This window comes from Myxine glutinosa, chromosome 6 (assembly GCF_964187855.1).
Source record: "Myxine glutinosa chromosome 6, kmMyxGlut1.1, whole genome shotgun sequence".
NCBI classification, from domain to species: Eukaryota; Metazoa; Chordata; class Myxini; order Myxiniformes; family Myxinidae; genus Myxine; species Myxine glutinosa.
In genome coordinates this window covers 11,813,305-11,832,631 of record NC_136266.1, presented here as the reverse complement: position 1 = coordinate 11,832,631, position 19,327 = coordinate 11,813,305, and the positions used below count along the sequence as shown (strand labels likewise).

Sequence of the window (19,327 nt, the reverse complement as noted above, 5' to 3'; positions counted from 1 at the left end):
TATGACCTGAGTGGTTTTGCATGGTTGACCCCACTATGACCTGAGTGGTTTTGCACGGTAGACCCCACTATGACCTGAGTGATTTTGCATGGCAGACCCCACTATGACCTGAGTGATTTTGCACGGTAGACCCCACTATGACCTGAGTGGTTTTGCATGGTTGACCCCACTATGACCTGAGTGATTTTGCACGGCAGACCCCACTATGACCTGTGATTTTGCATGGTTGACCCCACTATGACCTGAGTGGTTTTGCACGGCAGACCCCATTATGACCTGAGTGATTTTGCACGGTAGACCCCACTATGACCTGAGTGATTTTGCACGGCAGACCCCACTATGACCTGAGTGGTTTTGCACGGTAGACCCCACTATGACCTGAGTGGTTTTGCACGGTAGACCCCACTATGACCTGTGATTTTGCATGGTTGACCCCACTATGACCTGAGTGGTTTTGCACGGCAGACCCCATTATGACCTGAGTGATTTTGCAAGGTAGACCCCACTATGACCTGAGTGATTTTGCACGGCAGACCCCACTATGACCTGAGTGGTTTTGCACGGTAGACCCCACTATGACCTGAGTGGTTTTGCACGGTAGACCCCACTATGACCTGAGTGGTTATGCACGGCAGACCCCACTATGACCTGAGTGGTTTTGCATGGTTGACCCCACTATGACCTGAGTGATTTTGCATGGCAGACCCCACTATGACCTGAGTGGTTTTGCATGGTTGACCCCACTATGACCTGAGTGGTTTTGCATGGTAGACCCCACTATGACCTGAGTGGTTTTGCACGGTAGATCCCACTATGACCTGAGTGGTTTTGCATGGTAGACCCCCACTATGACCTGAGTGGTTTTGCACGGTAGACACCACTATGACCTGAGTGGTTTTGCACGGTAGACCCCCACTATGACCTGAGTGGTTTTGCATGGTAGACCCCACTATGACCTGAGTGGTTTTGCACGGTAGACCCCACTATGACCTGAGTGGTTTTGCACGGTAGACCCCACTATGACCTGAGTGGTTTTGCACGGTAGATCCCACTATGACCTGAGTGGTTTTGCACGGTAGACCCCCACTATGACCTGAGTGGTTATGCACAGCAGACCCCACTATGACCTGAGTGGTTTTGCATGGTTGACCCCACTATGACCTGAGTGATTTTGCACGGCAGACCCCACTATTACCTGAGTGATTTTGCACGGCAGACCCCACTATGACCTGAGTGGTTTTGCACGGTAGATCCCACTATGACCTGAGTGGTTTTGCACGGTAGACCCCACTATGACCTGAGTGGTTTTGCACGGCAGACCCCACTATGACCTGAGTGGTTTTGCACGGCAGACCCCACTATGACCTGAGTGGTTTTGCACGGTAGACCCCACTATGACCTGAGTGGTTATGCACGGCAGACCCCACTATGACCTGAGTGGTTTTGCACGGCAGACCCCACTATGACCTGAGTGGTTATGCACGGCAGACCCCACTATGACCTGAGTGGTTATGCATGGCAGACCCCACTATGACCTGAGTGGTTATGCATGGCAGACCCCACTATGACCTGAGTGGTTATGCACGGCAGACCCCACTATGACCTGAGTGGTTTTGCATGGTTGACCCCACTATGACCTGAGTGATTTTGCATGGCAGACCCCACTATGACCTGAGTGATTTTGCACGGTTGACCTCACTATGACCTGAGTGATTTTGCATGGCAGACCCCACTATGACCTGAGTGGTTTTGCATGGTTGACCCCACTATGACCTGAGTGATTTTGCATGGCAGACCCCACTATGACCTGAGTGATTTTGCATGGTTGACCCCACTATGACCTGAGTGGTTTTGCATGGTTGACCCCACTATGACCTGAGTGATTTTGCACGGTTGACCCCACTATGACCTGAGTGATTTTGCACGGTTGACCCCACTATGACCTGAGTGATTTTGCAGGGCAGACCCCACTATGACCTGAGTGATTTTGCATGGTTGACCCCACTATGACCTGAGTGATTTTGCATGGCAGACCCCACTATGACCTGAGTGGTTTTGCACGGTTGACCCCATTATGACCTGAGTGGTTTGGAAATTTGACACAACTTTTGTCATGTTATTTGTATTCCCAAACTTTTGTCATGTTGTATAAACATCGTTAGAACGTTATTGGCTTAAATGCAAAGGATCGGGTTGAGTTTTCAACATTCTTCCGAGTGGTTTGGTTGGTAGCTAAATCATTCCTGGATGGAATTGTCACATCGACACCGATTCCCAAAATCCTAAATGGTTGTTGTGGGTGCTAAGCATCCATTTGGAGCTTGTTCCGTGTCCCATTTAGGTTCTGTGGAAACATCTTTCTTCTGCCCTCCGTGTGCTTTGTACAACATCTGGTAATTTCATTGTGGTTGCTTTTTTTAATGTCTTTTTGTCACCGTTATTATTGTGCCATACACGATTTTCGGTAATTTTGACGTTGGTGAAATAAATTAACGGCCTAAGCGCAGTTGACATTTGCAGTTGGATGATCTGATTGAGAGGTTAACATAATGAAGGGGAGAGACAGAACAAGAGCAGGTGTTTTCCAGCATAGTGGACAGAGTGTCAGGACTAGGGAACAGAGTTTCAGAGTAAAGAACAAGCGAGTGAGGACAGGTGTAATGAAGAGGAAGAGTAAGGAAGAAGAGGGGATAAGAGTAGTAAATGGAACGGTTTACTTGGAAAGGTAGTTGTAGCAGAAACAGTGCATAGGTTCAAACTCGAGTAAGAGAGCCAGCTACCTGTTGGCATTGGTGAGAGAGGAGTACCTGGACAATGGGAGGAATGGTAGGAAAAAGCTTAACCCCACTCTTCTTCTCCACACTCTTCTTCTCTGCATTGAAATTGAGTTCAACCGATCGATTGGTGGAGAAGACTGGGATCGTTACAGGAATATCCTTCTTTCCCGTATAATGACGATTGTTTAATGGCATAATTATTTTTAATGTCATACATGATTAATAATGTGGAGTGCAGGTGTGGTAGCCGAGATGGCCTCCTCTCCGATCGCAGTATGAAACCACTTCCTGGTGTTGTGCAATGCGCGCCATGACATTCCATTTCCATTTATCACTCTCGTGCATTTAGTAGTTTCCTTTCACGTTGGAGAGAAGGTGAGAGGATGCCACGTGGTTGTTCCCATGAGGTTTGGGATGCTTTATCCCAGCGGAGATTATTTGTGGCCTCTCGTCGCCCTGACCTTGTCCCGCGTCCTGGTGAATCGCGTTCGTGCCTCACGGCTCCGTCACGAGGGCCTCCGCCACGCAGGCCGACGCCGCCGAGACTGGTCTCGGTGCACGCGGAATGCACCCGTTGACGTCAGGAGCGTCAGCACTCACGCACGGCGCGGCTCGGGTTGAACCGTTCCGTTGCACTCGCGGCTTTCACAGTTTTATTTCCACTCGCGGCCTTTGCCTTTGTCCCTTGTCCTCACGGAAGCTGATTTCTCCATTTTTGCGTGTCTGCTGAGAAGTTTTGCGTTTTCCTTTGCGTAGTGTCCAAGTTTTATAACTACGGTAATCCTATAATCAAAATCGTTTCTTTCATTCTCCTCCCAATGATTGCATCCCCCGTCCCGTCTTTATTCGCTTCTCCAAATCGGAGCGAACGATTTGGATTTATCCGGAAGCCGTGGTATTTCAGTTGTTGGCATGAAAGCTGTTCAGTTGTCCGTGAGAAGGTTAGCCGTTTTAAAAATAGATTGTCCGGGCCTGCGAATGTACAACGTCCCTGCCCCTTTGTCATGTGAAACCGAGTCTCTGGCCGTTGCTATTCCACGGCCATGAGTGGCTACCTCAAGGTTGTAGAGAGTAAGAAAGGAGTTTGTACGTACCTTCATGGGATGGCCACCTGAGCAGCTTGTGGTCAGCTGTCGTTACCAGTTGGGCATTAATAGCGGGAGTGTAACTTGTACTTGGACAAATTCTCCAATTCTAGTGACATGGATCGGGGATTGTTCCACAAACACATGAAATGGATCGATCCGCCACCATACTTTGTTCCACAAACCCATGAAATGGATCGATCCGTCACTATACTTTGTTCCACAAACCCATGAAACGGATCGATCCGCCACCATACTTTGTTCCACAAACCCATGAAACAGATCGATCCGCCACCATACTTTGTTCCACAAACCCATGAAACAGATCGATCCGCCACCATACTTTGTTCCACAAACCCATGAAACAGATCGATCCGCCGCCATACTTTGTTCCACAAACCCATGAAACGGATCGATCCGCCGCCATACTTTGTTCCACAAACCCATGAAACGGATCGATCCGCCGCCATACTTTGTTCCACAAACCCATGAAACGGATCGATCCGCCACCATACTTTGTTCCACAAACCCATGAAACGGATCGATCCGCCACCATACTTTGTTCCACAAACCCATGAAACGGATCGATCCATCACCATACTTTGTTCCACAAACCCATGAAACAGATCGATCCGCCGCCATACTTTGTTCCACAAACCCATGAAACGGATCGATCCGCCGCCATACTTTGTTCCACAAACCCATGAAATGGATCGATCCGCCACCATACTTTGTTCCACAAACCCATGAAACAGATCGATCCGCCACCATACTTTGTTCCACAAACCCATGAAACGGATCGATCCGCCGCCATACTTTGTTCCACAAACCCATGAAACGGATCGATCCGCCACCATACTTTGTTCCACAAACCCATGAAACGGATCGATCCGCCGCCATACTTTGTTCCACAAACCCATGAAACGGATCGATCCGCCACCATACTTTGTTCCACAAACCCATGAAACGGATCGATCCGCCACCATACTTTGTTCCACAAACCCATGAAACGGATCGATCCACCACCATACTTTGTTCCACAAACCCATGAAACGGATCGATCCGCCACCATACTTTGTTCCACAAACCCATGAAACAGATCGATCCGCCGCCATACTTTGTTCCACAAACCCATGAAACGGATCGATCCGCCACCATACTTTGTTCCACAAACCCATGAAACGGATCGATCCGCCGCCATACTTTGTTCCACAAACCCATGAAACGGATCGATCCGCCACCATACTTTGTTCCACAAACCCATGAAATGGATCGATCCGCCACCATACTTTGTTCCACAAACCCATGAAACGTATCAATCCGCCACCATACTTTGTTCCACAAACCCATGAAACAGATCGATCCGCCACCATACTTTGTTCCACAAACCCATGAAACGGATCGATCCGCCACCATACTTTGTTCCACAAACCCATGAAACGGATCGATCCGCCACCATACTTTGTTCCACAAACCCATGAAACGGATCGATCCGCCACCATACTTTGTTCCACAAACCCATGAAACGGATCGATCCGCCACCATACTTTGTTCCACAAACCCATGAAACGGATCGATCCGCCACCATACTTTGTTCCACAAACCCATGAAACGGATCGATCCGCCACCATACTTTGTTCCACAAACCCATGAAACGGATCGATCCGCCACCATACGTTGTTCCACAAACCCATGAAACGGATCGATCCGCCACCATACTTTGTTCCACAAACCCATGAAACGGATCGATCCGCCACCATACTTTGTTCCACAAACCCATGAAACGGATCGATCCGCCGCCATACTTTGTTCCACAAACCCATGAAACGGATCGATCCGCCACCATACTTTGTTCCACAAACCCATGAAACGGATCGATCCGCCACCATACTTTGTTCCACAAACCCATGAAACGGATCGATCCGCCACCATACTTTGTTCCACAAACCCATGAAACGGATCGATCCGCCACCATATTTTGTTCCACAAACCCATGAAACGGATCGATCCGCCACCATACTTTGTTCCACAAACCCATGAAACGGATCGATCCGCCACCATACTTTGTTCCACAAACCCATGAAACGGATCGATCCGCCGCCATACTTTGTTCCACAAACCCATGAAACGGATCGATCCGCCACCATACTTTGTTCCACAAACCCATGAAACGGATCGATCCGCCACCATACGTTGTTCCACAAACCCATGAAACGGATCGATCCGCCACCATACTTTGTTCCACAAACCCATGAAACGGATCGATCCGCCACCATACTTTGTTCCACAAACCCATGAAACGGATCGATCCGCCACCATACGTTGTTCCACAAACCCATGAAACGGATCGATCCGCCACCATACTTTGTTCCACAAACCCATGAAACGGATCGATCCGCCACCATACTTTGTTCCACAAACCCATGAAACGGATCGATCCGCCGCCATACTTTGTTCCACAAACCCATGAAACGGATCGATCCGCCACCATACTTTGTTCCACAAACCCATGAAACGGATCGATCCGCCACCATACTTTGTTCCACAAACCCATGAAACGGATCGATCCGCCGCCATACTTTGTTCCACAAACCCATGAAACGGATCGATCCGCCACCATACTTTGCCTTCGTGTAACTTACCTGTCAAAGCAGCGCTTGTTGTGCTGTTTATGAGGGAAATGCGCATTGTCATGTTCCTTGCCTGAGAGTGGGAACACAAAGCAACATTTGTCAAATATATACATTTTGTGCTGCATATGGTGATGGTGTTTGACGGATCATGTGTCTTGCTTCCATGTTCCCTTTTAGCATCTTCACCTCCTCCACCGAAGGTGGACAGAGGTTGTGTTTTCACCCCTGTCTGTCTGTTTGTCTGTCTGTCTGTGAGAAGGATATCTTAAAAGTTATGGACGGAGTCGGACGAAACTTGGTGGTGTGTGTGTGTGTGTGTGTGTGTGTGTGTGTGTGTGTGTGTGTGTGTGTGTGTGTGTGTGTGTGTGTGTGTGTGTGTGTGTGTGTGTGTGACAAGGACGTATTGGCCGAGTTGATGCTATAATCTTTGAGTGATTCTTCATGGAGGGATCGGGCCAAAAACGATATTATAGCACGATATCTCAAAAAGTAATGGATAGGTTATGACAAAACATGGTGGATGAGGTTGGTGACGAGAACAAGCCGATTGGATTTTGGTTCCGGTCCTGATGCAGATCCAGGCCTATCAGTGGGTTACAAAACGTAAAATGTTCGGCCTGGCCGAGGTAATGTGTGCTATCGGGTGCCGTTCTCGTTTATGTGGTGTATTGTCAAAGGAGCAGTATCATATTTATATCCACACTTCTCCAGAAGAAACGATGCCAACGTTTTCCTCTTTTTCCACCACCCTTGCATAAATGCAGGCACTCCAAAGAACAAATGTACGCGGTGGTAGCCTCCGTGCAGGATTACAAGGACTTCGTGCCATGGTGCAAACGCTCGGCGGTCGTGAGCCGCAGGCCGGGCCGCCTGAAAGCCGAGCTCGAAGTTGGATTTGCACCTGTGATAGAACGCTACACGTCTCTTGTCACGATGGTGGAGCCCCACTTGGTGAAGGTACGTGGGAAGGGTGCCCCCACCTCCACCCCCTCCGCACCCACCTTCACAGCCGTGAGGCCGCTCGGCACTCTTGGCCGCCTGGCCCTCTCGATTACCTGGTGTCATGTTATCATGGCTGCTGAAGACTTTGAAATGCTTTGCAAGAGTTGGATGAGAAATTTGTGGAATGGTTTTGTGTGTTTGCTATTCGTGAATCCATTTAAGCCTGACGTCATGTGAACACGTCATCAGAACTCGCTTTGTGCTTCGCCCAGAGGTTTTGCAAAAAAAGAAAAAAAGAAGAAGTTTCCAATAGCTGAACAAACCAACGGTTTTCGTGTGATTGAGCATACCGCCAACCTGGGCCGGTCACTGTGTTGCTTGGTTTCGACCTGGGCCGGTCACTGTGTTGCTTGGTTTCGACCTGGGCCGGTCACTGTGTTGCTTGGTTTCGACCTGGGCCGGTCACTGTGTTGCTTGGTTTCGACCTGGGCCGGTCACTGTGTTGCTTGGTTTCGACCTGGGCCGGTCACTGTGTTGCTTGGTTTCGACCTGGGCCGGTCACTGTGTTGCTTGGTTTCGACCTGGGCCGGTCACTGTGTTGCTTGGTTTCGACCTGGGCCGGTCACTGTGTTGCTTGGTTTCGACCTGGGCCGGTCACTGTGTTGCTTGGTTTCGACCTGGGCCGGTCACTGTGTTGCTTTGTTTCGACCTGGGCCGGTCACTGTGTTGCTTGGTTTCGACCTGGGCCGGTCACTGTGTTGCTTGGTTTCGACCTGGGCCGGTCACTGTGTTGCTTGGTTTCGACCTGGGCCGGTCACTGTGTTGCTTTGTTTCGACCTGGGCCGGTCACTGTGTTGCTTGGTTTCGACCTGGGCCGGTCACTGTGTTGCTTGGTTTCGACCTGGGCCGGTCACTGTGTTGTTTGGTTTCGTAGCGTGTTTATTTGAAGGTCTCCATCTTGGTGAGATGAACAAACAAGCTATAGTTTGTCTTCCTCGTCTCCTCATTCTCCCCAATTTTGAAAATGGTAATGAAGCATGTTTACCACGTGGGAAAGGAGAGGGCAACGATCGTCAATGTGCTCTTTATAAATGCACGCTGTTTACATGGGAACTTGAAATGTATAAAAGCACAAGGAATGGTAACGGGCCCCAAAGGAAAGTCTCAGGGAGTCTGAAGGTCAGTTGAGGATGATGTGGAGGTGAAGTTCTAAAACGAGCATTTGTACACAGGGAGTTTGTTTAAGATACAGTTTCTACATTGCGTCTACTTTTGTCATGGTAGTTTACTTTATATCCATGGTAGTTGACTAAATGTGAATGACGGAATAAAGTTATATACATTGAAAACGTACTTTGTAGTGTTATTCGTCATTGCTTTGGAGTTTATAATGTGGTGGAGGGAAGGTAAAGGAGGATGTGGGTTGAACAGGGTTCAGTACCCATTTGATGTAACCGATTGAAGATGCTCGAACATAACTGTCCTTAGAAATGTTCTCGTAAAGTCTGAGCTGCACTGCTTTTTTGAGAATTGTCATATTCAGAGTGGTAACTGTTACCACAACTTCACAGGCGGTGTGCACTGATGGAAGATTATTTAACCACTTGGTCACTGAGTGGAGATTTGGTCCAGGTGTGGCATCTCACCCTAACACCTGCACTGTGGATTTTTCGGTGAGGCCTTCTTCTTCTTGTCTATCCTCTATTTTGTGACCTTTCTCATTTGCTTTTCTTGCTTAGTTGTACACACAGTCACAAAGAGAACTACGAGCTAACTATGATTATTAATGGGATGATGTTGTGTCATAATGCTGGGTTTTCCCCGAGCACAAATGAAATTGAAGGATTATGAAGATTGTGAAACTAAAGATTGGTTACACAGCAGCCTGTGGGTGTGCACCCCTCCCCCCCCTCCCTCTCGCCTTACTGGATTGTCGTGTTAGTGCGGAGCGGAGTGTAGTGCGGAGTGCGGATTGTAGTGCGGAGCTTTAAAAAAAAAAGAGAATGGGAACGGAGTTCATTGAACATAGAATTCACTCACCAGGGTGGGGGGATTTATAAAGGCTTGTGAATCAAAATCCAGGTGAGATGTCAAAGGTGAGTCCGCCACTTCAGCAATCCTGTCAGCACCTGGAAGGTAGTACGTGTTTGAATGTTGTATATTTATTTAAAAATTGCATTCTATCTCGAATGCGCCTGGCCGATCGCAAAGAAATCAAAGTTTATAAACGAGTAGGTATTTTGGTACAGTTTGCCACGTACTTGCATTTCCTGTCTGAATGTAGAGAGCGAGGGTTAAAAAACATTCTCATTCATTAAAAAAAAAATTGGTTCCAAAATCTTGACTCGTCATTGAGCAACAGAGGGTAGAAGGTAACACTCTGACACTGGAGCAACAGGGCAACAAGGAAAAGGGAAGGAAACTTAGCAACCTGCAAACAACTGAAGGAGAGAGTACAGGGGGATGGGGTGAGGTTTCATTGAAGGATACAGAAGGTCATGGGTAGGGATTGAGCATTGCCTGAGATGGGTATGCACTGCCCACTTGAAGCGTGAGAGGGAGGGGTCGGATTGAACACACTGAGGAAGAAGATTGCACAAATGGGGGGAAGGAGGGGGGAATAATAAAGGGGTCTAGGTGAGCGCAGTGTGCCTGGATCTTGGGAGTTTCACAAAGTGGTGTATCATACACGTAGATGTATTCCATATTTGCTGAGAGGAATGTGCAGGAAGAGAGGTATACCAGGGAGGGTTTTTTTTTCACCTTTGTTTTGTTTTTTGGATACATAATCGAGGCTCATGAAAGAGCTAACATTTATCACACAAACCAATCAAACAGACAAACAAACAAAGTATATAAAAAGCGGAGCGGTAGACAAGATGGGGAGAGAAGGGGAAGCACATAAACACAACATTTGGGAGCAGGGACATCGGGAATGTGTGGGAGGGAGATGGCTTGGGGGGAGGCTGCGTGGGAAGAGGGGGGGCGGGGGGGGGAGAAGTATAAACACAAGGACACCAAGGACTTCCAGGAAAGAAGTTGGCATTTCAAAAAAGTGGATTTGGGGTGAAATTAGCGGGGGTAGAAAAGATCAAGGTTTTGGATGGGGGAAGATAAGAGATGGTGGTGAACAGCTGTTTTAAAGACCTGGAGGGAGGAGTGGGATTGAAGAGAGTGAGGGAGTTTGTTCCAGAGGCAGGAGAAAAGAGGAATGAAGGAGTGAAGGTGAGCAGAGAGTCTTGCTTTTGGCAGTTTAACCATAAGAGGGTTGCCAGCAGATCTTGTGCGACCTGCAGGAATATTTGGGGGACAGAGCCCAGAGAGAGCTGGAGGAGCAAGGCCGCAGAGGAGTCGGGAGAAGGCAGAAAGACCACCAACCTGCCTGCGGTGAGTAAGTGAAAGGCCCTCGGAGGTAGCTTCATCACGGGAGATTCCAATGATTATGAACGCTTTGGTTTCAACAGCGTGAAGACGAGCCAGGTGAGAGGCAGGAGCACCAGCCCAGAGGGGAGAGCAGTATTCCATTGAGTTGCGGATGAAAGCCTTGTATGTGGTGAGGAGCTCAGGTGTGCCAAGGAAGGACTTTGCACGACAGAGGATGCCCAGTCAGCATCTGGCTCTGGAGCCAACTTTTAAATTTGGCTTGCCCGAGAGAGAGATCATGGCTGAGAGTGAGACCCAAGAGTTTGAGTGACTGAACCTCTTCAAGACGATCGAGAAAGTAGATGGGAGGGTGTTTGTTGAACGCTCCTTTCGGAGAGAGACAAAGTGAGTGTACGAGGTTTCTCAGAATTGAAAGACATGTTCCATGTGTTTGTCCAGGTCTGAAGAGAGGGAAGAGGCTGCTGGCTGCCTGTCAGAAGGATGAAGGATGACACGGCAAGGAGGGAAGTAATCAGCAAGGAGATTAAGATGATTTTCCAGATAGCCAGAGAGAGCATTGATGAAGTTTAGGAATAAGATTGGGCTGGTGGTGGGTGGTTTGTGTGCAGCCACCCGGCTGCTGGTTGCATCATTTTTCTGTGGGTGCGTCTGCCACTGATGCAATGCCTCTCTATAACCAGTTACCTGGTACTCATTTTGCCGACCTCGAAAGATGACGGGCTGAGTCAACCCCACCTGGCGTTAATTCAACGGGATTCAAACTCAGGATCTTAGAATCCCAAGCCCGCTGCCCTAACCATTAGAGATTGGGCTGGGAACACTGCTTTTGGGTACTCCAGCCTTGACGGAGAGGAGAAGAAAGGATTCCGTTGAGAGCCACACATGAAGTCAGTAATCCAAAAGTGGAGTTAGCTTTGAGTTCCAAAGGCAGGCAGTTTGGAGAGCAAGGCGGGATGCCAGACTGTTGAAAGCTTGAGATAATGTCCAGAGAGACGGCCCTGATCTCATGTCTGATAATGAGGGCCTCCATCCACTGTTGGGAGAGTAGAAGCAGCATGTCCAAGGTAGAGTGACCATGTCTGAATCCGAATTGATGATCTGAGATGAAACCTGGAGGAAAAAGGGATGATTTTTTTTGCAACTGCAATGATTGATTTCATGACCTTGCTGATGATTGGATGTAAGATAATTGGTCTGTAGTTGAGGGGATCACGTTTTGCACCTTTTATGTAATGCTGTGATGTTGGCTGACGTCACAGCATCACATAAATTAATGCTATGATTGCCTTCGGGTTGGATTTGCCTTCCAGGAGGAGAATGCAAGTTGTTTTAAAGTAACTGCCTCAACACATGATTAAGAGTACCAAGAGCAGGAGGATGGGTAAGGTAACTGAAGATGAGATGGGATGAATCTGTGCATAAGAGAGAGCAGGTTTCTATGGAAGAATTCCCAGACTGAGTTAATATCAACAACAACACACACAACATGCATTTTAAAGGCCATTTTCCCTGCTAGAGCGGGGGTTAGCCTTGCGGTCCCCATGACAATCTTCTCCATTTTGCCCTATTTTCTGCATCTCTCCTTGTTAACCCCCTTGCCCGCATTTCTTCTTCCACCATCTTTAGCCAAGTCTTTCTCGGTCTTCCCCGTCTTCTACTTCCTTCTACATTCATTTCCATTACTCTTCTCAACCAGTCACTTTCATCCTTCCTCAACACATGACCAAACCATCTCAACCTGTTCCTCTTCACAGCATCAATCACAGGCTCTATTCCCATCATCTTTCGCAATTCATCATTTGTCTTCCTCTCTCTTAACGATACTCCGCACATCCGTCGAACCATTTGCATTTCCACCCTTTCCAACCTTCGTTGCTGCTCTACGTTCATTACCCATGTCTTGAGTTAATATCAACGGCGGTAGATATAGGAGACCAGTCCTGGAGTTTGATGGCTGTGTCCAGTCCCTGCCAGTTTGTCTGCGTGAACTGCCAGACTCGCCGGTGCTGAGGTTTGTCTCTGAGAATGGCCAGAGAGATGTTGACCTTCACAAGCACATGATCATATGAGCCATTTGGGGCAGAGACCCGAGCAAGATACATTGGCCGGGAAGTTGTCACCAAATCCAAAAGGGATGATTTGCCATTGAGAGAGGTCCGGGAGGGAAAAGTCATGGATTGAGTCAGTCCCATAGTCACAGAAGTCCTTCACAGAAGTGCCATGGTTGGTGAGAGAGGTCCGACCACCCAGCCAGTTGGCGTGGTGCCAATTTAAGTCACCACATATGAGGAAGAGAGATTTGGTGTGAGTGATGAAACGTTGGTCCGAGTCGTCTGAGAGATGCAGTCACTGTTGGGAGAACGGTACAACACACAGAAACATGAGGTGGTAGCGGAGGGGGGTAGTCACAGCCAGAGGGGCTCTTGGTGTTTGAGACGTGTAAGAGCAGTACACTGAGAGTGAGAAATTGATTATTTCTTTTTGTCTGTTTTTTTTTTTTTTTTTAACAGTGCAACTTTGCCACCAGGACGGGATTCAGGTTGATCAAACCAGAGGAGACAATGACTATGGAGAGACACTAAGGAGTCAGGGACGTCCTGTGGGAGGAATGATTCTGTTAGACAGGCGATGTCGGGTTTATTGGCAGCGGCCTGGATTGAGAGATTTGTCAGGTTAGAACAGAGGCCCTGGCTTCACATGGTGTGAAGGTCCACATCGTTGGGGACAAGGGGAGAGGAGCTGCTGATAGGACTTATGGGTGTGGAGAGGATGCAGGATGGAGGAATCCGTAGGGGTGTGTGGTGAAGGGGAGCGGCCTGGAGGGAAGGGGGCAAAGCTGGGAAGGGGAAAGAGTGGAGCGGAAGCTGAGAGGTGGGAGTTGAGAGGGGGAAGGACAAAGGGGGAGTTGAGAGGGGACAGGATGAAGGGGGAGCAGATGGGGGGGATGGTACTGACATGGAGGGGTTTGCCACCATGAATGAACATGAAGGGGAAATTGTTGTCGTGTACACACAGCCTTTGCAAAATTGACGCCTCAGGATTCCGAGACTGGATAACGTGCGACAAGTGTCAAGGAGAAAAGGATGAGATATTGATGAAGAAGAAGAAGAAGAATGAATGGGTTGCTCCTGATGGAGTAGTTAGCAGAGAAAGACATTTCAAGATACATTTTGTGAGCGTTTTTTTCATGGTGTGAAGATGTTTTTTTAAGAAAGAGAACCGTTTTATTCAATTTGGGGATATTGTATTGTGAAGAAGGGACAGAAAGATGGGATTGGAGGGTGGAATTTTTTTTCCCGATGTTGGTTGTTTGTTTTGCTTTTTTTTCGAATTATCTCATTTTTTCCCCAAGTGAAAAAGGGAGAGATATTGGTCAAACTGGCGAACCTTGATGATGATGCCGGTTTTGTCCCATTTGAGGGGGTGTGGCCCGGTCTGATTCTGGATGCGAACACAGTCGCCGACAACAAGGGGCAAGAGTCTCTTGGTACGTTCAGACCAGCGCTCAGCGTCTCTCATGTGGCGGTTGCGAAGTGCTTCCTCCCGAGCCGCCAGAGTCCCACGCCAGGTGTTATGAGGTTTGTATCTGCCAGGTGGTATTGGGATGAAGTCTCGAATTGGGCAGCCAAAAATGCACATCGCTGGAGAGAGTTTTGTGTCTCTGTCTGGAGTATTTCTATACTGGAGCAGTGCACGTTGGAATGCATCGGTATCAAGGCCTCCATTAGGGCTAGTGTTGTCCATGAGAAGACGCTTCACAGTCTTGACACCAACGTCAGCACGGCAGTTGCTTTGTGGATAAGCTACTGAGGAGAGTCGATGATGTACACCCCAGTCCTTGAGGAATTGACGTGTAGCGACAGCTGTGAATTCAGGACCACCATCGGAAGCTAATTCATCAGGGATACCAAATGTGACAAAGGTACGTCTTAGGCAAGCGATGAGTCCACCTGCACCATGTGAGGCTCTCTCAACTATCGGCCAGTTAGAATACCGGTCGACCACTACCAAGTAGTTGCATCCTTTGTAGTGAAAGTAGTCGACACACATGCATTGGAATGGATAATCTGGAGGTGTCAGAGGAGTGGGTGGTGCACTTGGATTGGAGGGCGCAATCCGATTACAATGGTAGCATCCAGCACGAAGGGCCGCAATGGCAGGGGCGATGCCAGGCCAGAATATGGAAGACTCGGCTCTCGGAGTCATAGAGGTGACCCCTTGATGGGCAGCGTGCAGAGCGGCTAACACCTAGTCCCTGAGAGACGGTGGTATAAGGACACGATCCTCGTAGAGTATGACACCATCAACTGTATGTAGACTATCTCGAAATTGGAAGTATTCACGTCGGGGTCCAGGGAGCTCATGACGGAATTCAGGGATACCTGACTCGATAAGGACAGAAACGACCCATGCTCCTACTGTGGCAAAAAGGGACAGGGGAAGAGCGCCCCAGCCCACGTTCGCAAAACAGAATGCGCGGCATATGGTCACAGATGTGGGCATTGCAATCGCGATAGTCACATGGAGAGTGTATGTCGCAGTAGGAACAAACCCAAACGCACGAGTGCCTCTTCTAATAACAGTGAAAATGCTGTGTTTGATACCTTATGTACTGTCCACGTATCAGAACAACAGTCAAATGAAACTCCTAACATATCTGGGCATGAATGTAATGAGTTTGATAATGTTATTAATTTGGGTCGATCATGCAGTGAGCGTTCCATCACCCTTGACCACCATATTTATGACAAACTCTCTAATACATGGATCAGGGAGGGTTCAAAACCTCAACCATTTGTTCGTGTGACTGTCAAAATCATGCGCGAAGACTACGCAGCCCTTGGCTTTGACCTTTCCACCCAGACCATGACTTGCCATGGCCCCGCGATGGCAGACACAGGGTGCCAGAGTTGCCTTGCTGGTATAAAGGTCATCCACCGCCTTGGTTTGCGCAAATCTGACCTCATCCCAGTAACCATGAGAATGCGCACTGCCAACAATGGAGGCATCAATATCCTTGGGGCCACTGTACTCCGCTTGTCGGGCAAAGACAAACGGGGTCAGGCTGTTGAAACTAGGCAAATGACCTATGTCACAGCTCTGACAAGCTCTTCCTCAGCAGAGAAGCCTGTGTCGCCCTTGACATCATCCCGGATAGCTTCCCCAAGATTGGTGTAGACCTGACAGCACAGCAGCCGGACGCAACAGCAGTCTTACAGGAAGACCCCACTACAGCGTGCCGTTGCCCTAAGCGTCGCGATATGTGCTGCTAGCTGCTTCCACTGAGTGTGTGTTCAGTAGTGTAGATGCTGTAACCGTTTGCCAGATTCTTTAGCCTCAATGAATTGGAAAACGTCCTCCAGGATCATGTCCTGGTTCTTGTCACCAAGGAGGTCAAGCTGGATTTCAGGGTCAGCAATTCCTCGTGTAAGAACATCACGCACGATCGCTTCTGTGTAGCTAACTTCAGCATCACAACTAGGGCATTTGATTAGGAATTTGCATATTCCCGCTTGACCACGTAGGCGGGCCCCGAAGCTGCGCACTGTCTCATCACGATCTTGACGCATATTATGTAGTGCTACTCTGGCAACCATAGTGTTCTCTCCACGAACAGCAAGTTTTTTTTTAATGGCTGCCATTACCACCTCGATGGGTTTGTTTGAAAGGCTACCACCTGTCGATCTTGTTAGATCCTTGCGCAGAGGTTCGTCACAGCACTCTAGTAACTGCACTACTTTATACCTAGTAACGCCAGTGATTTTGGTTGCATCGACGTATTCAGACCATCGTGACTCGAAGTAAGCCCACTCTTCACTGGAGCCAGCGGCGACAATTGTGGGCCTTTTGACTTTTTCAACCTTGGCGGCATGTCCAGGGGCGTGTATGGCACTGTGGGCAGTGATGAGTGCGGCCACGATAGCAGGATCGAGGTCTTCAGTGGTGTAGTCACATCCGGCGATTGGGCATCCCACAGCAGGCATCGTGGCTTTGGTCAACTTGCACCGTGTTCATAAATAAGACCAGTTCTCTTTGTTAATCCAGTTGGCGGTTTATTGCAACTTCAACAATGAACACGGTCTGAAAGACATAAGAACAAACATAATTATCAGTAATGATTAAGAATCCTCTACACGTCATATGACTCGATACCAGATATTGCGACACAAATATTCCAAAATGCTATTTGTAAAACTGGATTCGTAATAGAACGCCCATTTTTGAAGCGTATTGGCCTAAAGTGATCCCATATCCATGTGATGTGCTATAACATCACAAATTGCTGTGGATCTTTATTTTTTTTGCTGGTTGTAGTTAAAAGACTTGACCAAATGTAATAATACTTTGTGGTTAGAGTGTGACGTGCGCTCCTTGTTGGCCTTTCTGCAGATCTCGTTCGAGTTCCGCTCTCTACTTCACTCGCAACTTGCCACGATGTTCTTTGACGAAGTCGTCAAGCAAATGGTTGCCGCGTTTGAGCGACGAGCCACGAAGCTCTACGGCTCGGCTGATTGTGAAGCAGTTGACGTATTACTCAATCAGATGCATGAACGATGAGTCTCATTACCTCGACTGTCCATTGAATGATTGTCCATGTTGTACTCTCCTCAATCCTCCCCTAAACCCGCATCCCATCACACTGTCCCCCATCTTTGCCACACGCTTCCCCCATTAAGTTTGGGGTAGTATATTTGCACAGCTCTCAAGGCACTAAGGGATCCGGAGCTGAGATCGGCAGGTAGAAATGACGTCGTTGCTCTTCGTCACGCAATCTCCGGCAATGCGTTTGCAGCATTCTGCAAAGCTGTTTGCCTGCGAGCGAGCGTGGCCAGCGACACCCAGAGCAGCTGATCGCGGCACCAGGTTGGATTTCCAAAGGGTCAAACTAACAGTCGGTTCCCCTCTATGCAGTCTGCCTGGCACCCCGTCTCCCCTGTTTGCGTAGTCGCACAAGAGGACCCAGGTGGATAGGGTGCAACAGTTTGGTGCACTGTACCATTTTTGGTTTGTAAAGACTATCCACGGCTAATGATGTGCAGGTTTTGCTGTGACATTAATGAAAGATGGTGGCTCCGGCAGATATTTTTGAACGAAAAAGTATTTATTTGGGTTATCGGTGGTCCACCGACTTCTCTTTCCGCACCAGTAAGACGTGGGTCATTGGACAGATCGGGTTGAAGGGTTGCTTCGGTGTTTTTCGATATTTTGATGATCAAGTCGTAACATTTTTGTTCATTGAAGTGTCTTCGACACGGGGAGTGCTAACTCCTTGGTGAATCCACGCTCCGGCTCTGACGGTGATATATTCGCGGATCTTGATTTTTAAACCGCCAACGATGAAAAAGCCTCCATTGGATTCACGAACTCTACGTCCACCGAAAAACCATGCGAGTGCCTCGGAGTGTACGGAATGTAGCCGGTGTCCCCGGTCGGACTTCGATCGCTCGAGTCCTCGAACCCTAAACTGTCCCACATTTGGTGCATTTGTCAGCAACGATTTCTGAAAATATTTGGGCAGAGTATCAGGCAAAGACACTAATTACTTTACTTGTTTTTCACTTGCACCCCCTCCTATAGCTTTGAGGTCGATGCGTGGTGCTCGGGAATTGATGAAAGGAAAGATTGTTGTTAAAACCGGGCTGTTTCACGTGTTTTAACTTTAATTGAACAACCATTTTGTTTCTTTCCCCCCCAACCCACGACCTCGAATGAAAGTATTTTTATTTACAGGTTGTCTGTGCCTTTTACATTGTGTAATGATGTAGCGTGTGCATATTTAAGAGTTATTTATGTTGCTGTACAATTCGCTCCGCTGGTTCCTTACCAGCTCGCTCATGATGCTGGCATCCAGCGTCCGTTATGTTTTGTGTTTCCATGTCGCCTGTATAGTGACACCGCAATGCTAATTTTAGGGGTCAATGTAAAATAAACCTTTGTTTTTAAGTCACCTTTTTCCTCGGTGCTTCTTTCTTCGATGTGCCGCGACCGGTCACACCGAGGTGATGTGCTATGGACGTGCTTCTGCCTCTGCTGGTTCAGCCGTGATAGCATCTTCTCCAAGATATTAGCTCCCTGGGTTAGAATCCGGTCGGAATTTAACAAAAGTTGTGGCTTGGTTCTGCATTGCTTTTGCATCAGATGTCCTGTAGACTTGCATCACTTTGTTGATCCGAATTTTAAGAAATGTTACAACGTGTACTTTGATCTTGCCCTAATTTCCCTGCATTTGTTATCTGAACCGAGTGCAGTCAAACTACAACCTGCCTGGATTAGATGTGTTCTTATGACTGCCGTAGAACACAAGCTACCACCCTCTCCTGAACTCTCCTCCCACTCATCCCCTCACCCTCCTGAACATCCTCCTCGCTCTCCTGAACATCTCCTCACCCTTCTGAACATCCTCCTCGCTCTTCTGAACATCCTCCTCGCTCGCCTGAACATCCTCCTCGCTCTCCTGAGCATCCCCTTGCTCGCCTGAACATCCTCCTCGCTCTACTGAGCATCC

At 48.3% G+C, this 19,327-nt stretch overlaps 1 protein-coding gene across 1 annotated transcript in view; it reads left to right on the top strand.

The window, feature by feature from the left end:
• The window catches only part of COQ10B (coenzyme Q10B), a 23,270-nt gene extending 4,501 nt beyond the window's left edge, over positions 1-18,769 (top strand). The window contains exons 3-5 of the mRNA XM_068119613.2: positions 7,260-7,452; positions 9,009-9,110; positions 17,212-18,769. Of these exons, the coding sequence (XP_067975714.1) occupies positions 7,260-7,452; positions 9,009-9,110; positions 17,212-17,379 (463 nt within the window). The 3' untranslated portion in view covers positions 17,380-18,769. The remainder of the gene's footprint in view (positions 1-7,259; positions 7,453-9,008; positions 9,111-17,211) is intronic.
• Positions 18,770-19,327: the final 558 nt, after the last annotated feature.